Source organism: Coloeus monedula, assembly GCF_965178545.1.
Source record: "Coloeus monedula genome assembly, chromosome: 5".
Lineage (NCBI taxonomy): Eukaryota > Metazoa > Chordata > Aves > Passeriformes > Corvidae > Coloeus > Coloeus monedula.
The window spans coordinates 74,545,332-74,555,135 of NC_138785.1; the positions used below are offsets into that span (position 1 = coordinate 74,545,332).

A 9,804-nucleotide genomic window follows, 5' to 3' on the forward strand; every position below is an offset into this window, starting at 1 on the left:
GACCTGGAAAGGTCTGGAAAGGTGACCACGGGAAGGTGGAAAATTGTGTGGTCGAGCCAGAGGTCACCCAGGGGGTTCAGAGCAGGAACTGAGCTCAGAGCTCGCCCGGGAGTCCAAACTCCCTCTGCATTCCACAGAGGGCAGAGCAGGAAAATTCCCCCCGGGGCAGAAGAGATTCAGCCCTTAAAAAGTGCTGGGAAGGGTTTGGAGCCCCAGGAAAAGCTGAGGGAGCAGGGAAAGGGGCTCAGCCTGGAGAAAAGGAGAATCCAGAGGGATCTTTTCCCTCTCTGGAATTCCCTGACAGGAGGGGGCAGCCGGGGGGGTCGGGCTCTGCTGGCAGGGAACAGGGACAGGAGGAGAAGGAATGGCCTCAGGCTGGGCCAGGGGAGGGGCAGGGTGGATACTGGGGAAAAAGATAAAATAAAAAGGAAAAAGCAGCTGCCCTTCACTGAAAATCCAAAGTTTTCTGGCCAAAGGGCAGAATTCCAGACCAGGAGTAGAACTCTTCCTTCCCAAGGATTCCCCATCACCCTCAAGCAGTATCTGATGGCAGCAAAGAGCTGCATTAAAGCTGAACAACCCTAAGTGGAAATAAAGGAGCAGGAACCCCAAATCCTGTTACAAACAGGGCAATAACTGAAATATAAAAAAAAAAAATCTCCTTGAGTGCAGCCCCTACAGAACTGCACCACAAACCCACCCAGATCACTCCTCATGGAATTAAAATTCGCTCTCATCCCCTCACCTGCATTTTTGCCATGAACCCCTGTAGGAATTTCCCTGCTGAGAAGACCAAATCACTGGCAGCTTTGCCAAAAACCAGTTCAGGGCCTCCCCAGTGAGCAGAGGGAGCCGGGGGTGTGGATCCATGGGTGCCCGATGCAAAGCAGGTTTGTGTTCCAGACTGAACAGCGCTCGCTTGGGCAATCAGGCACCTGTGAGACACAAACCCACTGCAGAGCTGGGTTCATCCCTTCTGCTGCTCGCAGCAGAGATTGGTTTTAATCTCGAGCTGTCTAATAAACAGCCCTGTCCAAAGCAGAGGTGTGCACACATTACCTCAGTCACAAAGAGAGTGCGGGGGTCGATGATGTCCAAGAAGTGCCTGAATCTGCCATAAAATGAAGTCTGGAAAAAAGGAGACACAAAAGAAACAAACCTGGTCAGTGAGAAATCGCCTTTCAAGGTTTATCTCCTTTGCAGAATGAAGTAGCAATTAGAAATAAATAATATAGGAGGTGTTTACTGATATTCTGGGATAGGAAATCTGGAGGGCAGAGATGAGGACCTGGACCCTGCCAGCGGGACACCAATCAGATTCTTTAACAAAGAGATGCCACCAAATACCCTTTACTTTTCCCCCAAAAAATTAAATATTGCCTGTGGGACTCCTGGGAGATGCCTGAGGCCACAAAAACCCCAAAGTGCAGCTCCAGAGCTCCCAAGGCTGCAATTCCCACCCTGCAGTGCCTCTGACACGATCCCTGTGCTGCTCACCCTCCCTCCTGCCAGCAGCTCTGAGCACCAGCACAGCCACAGGGGCATCACGGATTTTGGGGATAGACCAGGAGGAGGTGAGAGGTTGTGGACATCCCACCCCTGGCAGTGTCCCAGGCCAGGCTGGACACTGGGGCTGGGAGCACCCTGGGACAGTGGGAGGCGTCCCTGCCATGGTAGGGCTGGCACTGGAGGGGCTTCAAGGTCCCTTCCCAGCCAAAGCACTCCAGGATTCCCTGGATGCCTCCTTTTGCTCCCAGCAGAAGCCTCCTCAGCAGCTTTGGGATGGTGTTATCCCTACACAAACACCTCCAGCTTGGTGCCGCTAAGAATGAGCCCAGCCAGACCAGGCTGCTCAGGGCTCCACCCAAGCTGGCCCTGAGCACTTCCAGAACTGGGAAAAGAGTCTGGAGGAAGGGGAAGGGATCTGTGAAACAGGAGGGGAAGTTCATGGCAGCTCCAGAGGAAAGGAGAGAAGGAGACTGAGCACTCAGACAGTGAGAATAAAAACATCAGTGGAGCTTGTACCAACCCCAAGCACCAGACCATGGAACCCTGAGGGATTGGGAGCCCTTGGGGTACACGGACATCCTCACCCAACCTCAGCCTGCACTCCATGATCCAGAGGCAGGTGCTGCCAGACCCTCAGGCCACGTGGACACAGGGCAGCCCCGTCCAGCAGCCCCTCTCTGTCCGGTGGCTTCTCCACAGAAGCCACACAGAGCCCAGTGGGACGTGGATCAGGGCCATGGCCACCCCGGAGCTCTGGGATCCTGGGAGCCCTTTATCCCGGGAGCCCTCCAGCCGCACGTGGCCCATCTCCTGCAGGCTCGTTCTGCAGGAACGGGCTATAAATAAAGGCCTGGAGTGTGGATGGAGCCGCGGGAGCAGCGCTTAATCACTGCTGGCACCGCTTCCCAGAACGTGCTGCTGCTGCTCCCCTGCTCCTCCGGGAACCCTGCCCCCCATTCCAGCAGAAATCCCTCTCCAGGGGCCCTGCCCAGGACACTGCTGACCCCCTCACTGCAGCATCCATCCCCACAAAACTCCGCTATTTTTCCACGTTCTGCACTAAAAAAAGACCCCCCCCCAATGGAACAAACCAGCTCCACACAACTCCAGGAAAAAGCACAGCGGTTTTTAATTAGCATGGATTTAATTAACACTAATTCTGGTATTTTCGAGCAGTTTTGAGCTTGACATTTCGCTGCCTCCCTTTTGTTTTGGGTTTGAGGATCCCTGCAGATGCCACCACCCTCCCCAGCACCGCTGTCCAACCCTTCCCAGGGGTGCAGGGGGCCGTGAGCAATTCCTGACTCACCCCATCCACCCCTCAGCCATCCCACGGAGCAGCAGCCCCGTCCCACCGCTCATCCCACAGCACCACCAGCAACCCAGAGCCCTTGGAATGACTGCCTTCAACAACAGCAGGGTGGGGGGACTTCAACTCTGAGTGGCCTCAACTTCCCCACTGCCTTTATCGTTGAGACACAGTGAGAAATGCAATAATAAACAGAATGAAATGGAATTAAATGGAACATCAGTGTTTTACACCCACTTGGCCAAGGAGTAAATGACAAGGGAGGGGGAAGGAGACCTCAGGTTCAAAGGGGCAGGGTATAAACATCATTCAGAATTACCAATTCCCATTTCCCAAGCTGCCCAGGCCCTTGGGGAGCCAGTCCCGTATCCCAGGGCTGGGGTTTGGCTGGCACTGAGCTCCTGCCCTGCTCCTGCCTGGCCAAGCTCAGCAAGGCCGAGCACAGGACAGGTCTGAGCAGCTCAGATCCACCCTGATGTTATCCCATTCCCACGTTCCCTGCTCCTCTCCTGCCCAGTGCTGGGGCTGACTCAGCCCTGGTGCTCAGCTGGGGAGCTGAGAGTGCCCCAAATCCTTAAATCATGGAATGTTTGGGATGGAAGGGACCTTAAAGCCCATCCAGTGCCACCCCTGCCATGGCAGGGACACCTCCCACTGTCCCAGGTGGATCTAAGCCCCAGTGTCCAGCCTGGCCTTGGACACTGCCAGGGATCCAGGGACAGCCACAGTGGCTCTGGACACCTTGGACCAGTGCAGGAAGCAATGAGGGATTTGTTTCGAGGTGGTGCTGCCTGAACTCGTCCATTCTGTGGTCAGAGAACACCAAAACCATCAGGGAATCTGAGCCTGGACAGGTTTTCCCTGGTTTTGTTAAACTCCGATGAGTCAGGGCTTCATTTCCCCACACCGAGAGCTCTGTGAGCACCCATCAGACAGAGCCAGGTCCAAACCCAGAGCCACGAGGGCTCCCTGGGGCTCCACCTCAGCACCCTCCCTGCACACCCCACTGCTCCCTCCCCCTGCAGTGCCCTCACCACCACTGTCCAGCTCCTGACCATAAAATGTCTTCTGTTTTCCTGCACCCCAGCCGTGGGACTCTGTGCTCCCCCCTTTCAGATGATGTGGGAAGCTGCCTCACTGCTTGGCTCCCCACCCTCCAGGTCATTCCCTGCTTCCCAGGTTTATTCTCCTGACTAGAAGCCAAACTAATATTTGTAATTCAAGATTGGTTTTCACAGAGCTGCAGGCAAAACAAAAGGTGAAAAAAGAAACCCAGCAATTCTCAGTAATTCAGAAACTTGGGGGAATTCTTCCCTGGGAGGGTGGGGAGGGGCTGGGCTGGAATTGTCAGAGCAGCTGGGGCTGCCCCTGGATCCCTGGGAATGTCCAAGGCCAGGCTGGACACTGGGGCTTGGATCCACCTGGGACAGTGGGAGGTGTCCCTGCCCATGGATGGGGTGGCACTGGGTGGGCTTTAAGGTCCCTTCCCACCAAAACCAGTCCAGGATTCCATGAGCCAGCAACCCAAAAGCTGTCAGGAGATGGAAATGGGATGGGAGGATCTGGCCCCTGGGCACAGGAACAGCTCGGTGCCCTCACTGTCAACCCAGCCCTGATTTCCCTGAGCAGGGGGGATGGATCCAGCCCTGCTCTCACCCTCGTGCCAGGCACGGAGCCTGTGAGGTGCCCACGAGTCTGACCTTCCGCTCCCAAATATCCATCCCTGGGCTTCTTCCCCCTTTAATTCCTGGAACAGCTGCTGGAGTAAACTGGGAGCAAACCGAACAACACAGATTTCCTGTGATTAATCGGGGCTATTTTGGGACCACTTCTCAGCAGCCTGCAAGCACGAGGAAGTGGCTGGGAATATTAATTCCCTTCCAGGGCACAGCAGCCCAGGAGCATCGAGGATCCAGGATCTGGACTGTGAAGGACCAGCTGATCCAAGAACCACAAGGAAGCGACTCCTGGCAGGTTCCAGGGATTTGAGAGCAGGGAAGAGGCCATCAGCAAGCTGTTAATCACCTTCAGGAGGGAGAGGATTCCAAGGAGCCTGTGCTGGGCAGGCCTGGGAAGAGCAGGAGGTACCAGTACCTTCACCGCTTTAATTACAGCCGGATTTTAAACAGGATTTAATTAAACCAGAGCAAAAAGCATGCAGGCTTGGGGTGGGGTTGAGCTCAAAACCAGGCTCATGTCAGCTTTAAATTAATTAGGAGGGATTTAAGCTAACCCAAACAAAACTGAGACAATTGAAGCCATTGAGCAGTGGGACTGTGACGAGGCGCAGCCAGGTTTGTGTCATTTGTGGACTTCTTGCCCAGCCCACGGCAAGTTTAGGCTCAAAATGTGGATTCTCAGCCCTTCGATGTCCTTGATTTGGTTTTCTAACGTTAAAGAGCCAAGACTCTGATGGGAGAAGCTCCTGCAGCTCAGAGCCATCAGCAGGGGCAGGGCCAGGTGTGCCCTGGGAGGGGGCACAGCCAGGACATGGCACAGGGACCTCTCATGGACAGGAGCTGGGGCTGACAGCTCAGCAGGAGCCACAAGCACACAAATTCCCCTTAAAGTCCAGTCCTGGGTGAGGGAGATGTGGAAAAGCCAGGGAACAGCAGAAGGACGTGGAGCTGCTGGAGAGAGCCCAGAGGAGGCCCCGGAGCTGCTCCAGGGCTGGAGCCCCTCTGCTCTGGAGGCAGCTGGGAGAGCTGGGAATGTTCCCCTGGAGAAGGGAAGGAGCCAGGGAGAGCTGCGAGCCCCTTGCAGGGCCTCAAGGGGCTCCAGGAGAGCTGCAGAGGGACTGGGGCCAAGGGCTGGAGGGACAGGAGGCAGGGAATGGCTTCCCAGTGGGAAAGGGGAGCTTGGGCTGGGATGTTGGGAAGGAATTGCTGGCTGGGAGGGTGGGCAGGGGCTGGGCTGGAATTGCCAGAGCAGCTGGGGCTGCCCCTGGATCCCTGGCAGTGCCCAAGGCCAGGCTGGACACTGGGGCTTGGAGCAGCCTGGGACAGTGGGAGGTGTCCCTGCCTATGGCAGGGGTGGCCCTGGATGGGATTTAACATCCATTCCAACCCAGATCAGGCTGGGATTCCATGATCCTTCTGCACCCTGTTAAGACAATCCCTTTAGGAGAGAGGAGTTTCATCCTGTTTATCAAAGGGAACAATAACCTCACACTGAGGCATCTCCTCATCTCTGGCATCTTTCATTGCAAGGTGATCTTGGACATGGAATCCTGGAATGGTTTGGGTGGGAAGGGACCTCTGAAAGCTCATCCAGTGCCACCCCTGCCATGGGCAGGAACACCTCCCACTGCATTTTGCTCAGGATAAATGTCTGGGCCCCAGGCACCGACCCCAGAGCACTGGGAGCACACAGTGGGCTCTGGCAGAGGCAGCACTCAGCAAATCCTCAAAGGAAAAGGAATTAAAATACAGAAATAAAGAAGGGAAAAAAGAAAAAAAAGGAGTATTTCTAACAAATTAGCCCTACTTATCAGAAAATTAAGTCCTTATCACACATTCTCAAGCCCAACGTCCTCATTTCTTCTCTCACCTAAAAATAGCCCCGTTTCCCCTGGGAGCCGGAGCCTTTCCGGCAGGGAGCTGGGAAAAGGTGACTCGACAGAACATCGCCTGGAGAGGAGGGAAAACGAGGGAGCTGCAGAGGCAGGGAAGGGGATTTCATAACCCCAGAGGTGCCCCGGGCCGGGCCCATCCCTCCTGCTGTCCCCAATTCCGCCCGGCGCTCCTGGAGCTCCGGCTCACGGCGGGAAGGGAATTCCGCTCTGAACCAAACCCCCGGAGCCGGCTCTGCTCCCAAGACTTTTGTTCCCAGCACAGAACTTGTCCTGTGTCTGTCCCAGCCCCGCTTCCAGGCCAGTGTCCCTTTGCACAGCCCCAGAGCTGCTCCCAGCCAGCGCTTCCCAGGAAAGCGGAGCGCTGGCAGCCCACGGGGACACGGCCAGAATTTCAACCACCCCGGCTCACTGATCCTGCCCAAAACAACAACGCATCTCCATCAGCTGAAGCTGAGGTCTCACAAACAGATAAAAACCTGGAAAGGCCCGGGAAAGAACAGGCAAAGGCAGGGAGGTGTGGGGAAAGCAGGAGCACCTGGTAGGGAAGGGCTGGGGAATCTCTGATCCCTCAGGGATGCGCTGGGGTTCCTCTCCAGCACTGGAGTTTGGAAGGAAACACCAAGGTCAAGGTGGGGGAAATGAAGACCAGGAGGAGCATGAGCCAGGGATGGAGGAGCTGGGCTCTCCCAGGCCATGGTGGCAGCGGGAATGTGGGTGCTGCTGCATCCTGAACGGAGCAGAGCCAACACAGGATCCAGCCAGGAGCCATAACCCTTGGAAACCCCCTTGCTCTGTGACCCCACAATGCTGTCGGCTTCCAGACTGGGATGTCCAACCTTGGGCAGAGGGAGCAGGAGAAAACAGGGAATTTGGGATGAAGCCAGCAGGACAGCAGCACCACTGCTGCTCCCAGAAAATTTACAGGAAAGGGGTAAAACCCCTAGAGCAGAGAAGGGAGTGATTTGCCATGCTCAGAGCGGCCTTCTGGAAAAGCATTCCCAAGGAGTCCCTTCCCAAGGGCCCTTCCCCCAGTGGGTGACCCTCACTCCGGGCCCAGCCCGTGTCCCGGGAGCAGCAGCCAGGAGCAGCCTCCCCACTGCTCCGGCCAGGAACATCCTGCCACAGCCCCTGGAACGTTTCCTCCGTGCTGCCACAAGTGACAGTCGCTCCTTAATGAACAGAACGCACCGATTCTGTGCCTGACGCGCTGCCAAGTGTGCCTGGAATCATCTGTGGTGTCTAGAAGGGAGAAGCGTCTCCTCCTCCTCCTCCTCTCCTGATTACAAAGCTCCCTCTCTCCCCAGCCGGAGCATCCCTCCCATTCCCGGGGAGTCACCCCCTCCCCGTCACCCCGAGGATGTGCCCTGGCACCTCCTGCACCAACGGGGTGGGCTTGGAAGGGACCTTAGAGCCCTTCCCATTCCTCAGGGCAGGGACACCTCCACCATCCCAGGCTGCTCCAAGCCCTGCAGGGATTTGGGGTGTGGGAAGAGGCAGGAGATCCACCATGGAATGGCCCCCATGGGAAATCCAGAGCTCATCCCAAAGGGCTGCTTGGGTCAAGCCAAGCACAGGTGTCGAGGCAGACGGGGGCTGAGTAGCGATCCTGGATTCTTGTGGAGAGCGGGAATGGTCTCCCTGGGCATTGTCCCACTGCTGGGACACACTCACAGGGCCAAGCTAAGCAGCAGCTTCTCCAGGGAGTCCTGCCCAGCTCCAGAGGGACTGAAGGAGGTCTGATGAGCTTTTTTATCAGCCTGAATGGTTCCACAAGCACCACAAGGTCTCTGATCATCCACACTGGGTAGTGGCAGCAGGGACGAGCTGCTGTGCCCCTGCACCTGCTCACCTGGGGACAGGTGTGTGACCCGACCGTGGGCTACGCTCCCCACCCCCAGGTGTCGGGTACAGAGGAGACAAGGATGTCCTGATCTGTCACACTCTCCCGTCCTACACCTCGGCCTGCGTGGCCACAACTCAGCCCTCAATCCATGGGCTGCCCGGGCAGAGCCCATTCCCTCGCAGCATCCCCCCGGAGCAAGGACAAGCCCGCGCCATGCGACACCGGGACCCTGCCCGTCCCCGCTGCCCCGGGGCACCCGCGGGGCTCGAACCCGCGACCCCCGTTCCCCCCGCCCGCCGCGCTGCGCCCCGCGCCACACGGGCGCGCCGGGACGCGCCAGTGCCCGCCCGCCGCGGGCAGGGGGCGGCGGCTCTGAGTGACAGCTCGGACGGCCAATGGCGCGGGGGCTGCGGACCAATCAGCGCGCCGCACCGCGGGAGGGGCGGGGCGAAGCGGAGCGGGGAGCGGGGGGCTCCGCTCCCGGGGTGGGGGGGGGCGATGCCCCGCGCCGGGCAGGGAAAGCTCCCGCCGCTGCTCCCGGTGTCCCCCCCGCTGCCTCCCGCCGCCGGCCGTACCTGCTCGAAGCGGGGCTTCCCCAGCTGGAACGGAGGATAGTCCGCCGGCTCCGCCATCCCGCAAGCGCCACTTTAAACAGCCTCCCCCGCCGCCGGCCCCGCCCCCTGCCGGCCGCGCGCTGATTGGCTGCGGCCAACCGCAGCTGCCGCGGGGCACGCCGGGACATGGAGTCCCCCGGCCACTGCCGGGGGCGGGGCCGCGCCGTACCTGCCAGCCAATGGGGAGGGCGGGGCCGCGCGGGGCACCATGGGAACTGTAGTCCCGCCGGGGGCGTGGGAAGCTGCGGGAGCGAGCGGGGGAAAGGCGGAATGCGCAGTGAGGGGGGTCCCTGGTGACCGTGACATGGAAAGAAGAGTTCTGCCTTAGCCGTGCAATGGATTGAGCACATAAAAAGGCACGGAAAGGTGAGAGCCCGAAAAGTTCTGAAAAACTACCCCAAATATGATTAAATTTTCATCTCTACGACATCTATGACAAGAAGGTCATGGAGGGGCTGGAGCGTGTCCAGGGAAGGGAACGGGGCTGGGAAGGGGCTGGAGAATTCCTGAGGGAGCTGGAAAGGGGCTCAGGCTGGAGCAAAGGAGGCTCAGGGGGGACCTTGTGGCTCTGCACAAGTCCCTGACAGGAGGGGGCAGCCGGGGGGGTCGGGCTCTGCTCCCAGGGAACAGGGACAGGAGGAGAGGGAACGGCCTCAGGCTGGGCCAGGGCAGGCTCAGGGTGGATATTGGGAATATTCCTTCCTGGAAAGGGCTGTCCCGGTTTGGCAGGGGTGGAGTGCCCATCCCTGGAGGGATTTCGGAGCCCTGTGGATGTGGCACTGGGGACACGGGGCAGTGGTGGCCTGGCAGTGCTGGGGATGGTTGGACTCCATGGTCTCGGAGTTCTTTCCCAACCCCACCAGCTCCATGATTCTGCTTCCCTGTGGAAATGCAGATCCCTGCTTTGATGGCAGCCCCACCGTCACCACTGACCTTTGGAGCAGCTGATTACAAA

At 58.3% G+C, this 9,804-nt stretch overlaps 1 protein-coding gene across 1 annotated transcript in view; it reads right to left on the minus strand.

Annotated features, from left to right (window-relative positions):
- The window catches only part of SFXN5 (sideroflexin 5), a gene marked incomplete at both ends in the record, with an annotated part of 85,562 nt that extends 76,585 nt beyond the window's left edge, over positions 1 to 8,977 (minus strand). Inside the window, 4 exon segments of the mRNA XM_082282478.1 lie at positions 1,060 to 1,128; positions 8,811 to 8,871; positions 8,873 to 8,920; positions 8,922 to 8,977. Coding sequence (XP_082138604.1) covers positions 1,060 to 1,128; positions 8,811 to 8,871; positions 8,873 to 8,920; positions 8,922 to 8,977 — 234 coding nt within the window.
- Between the last annotated feature and the right edge of the window lie 827 nt (positions 8,978 to 9,804).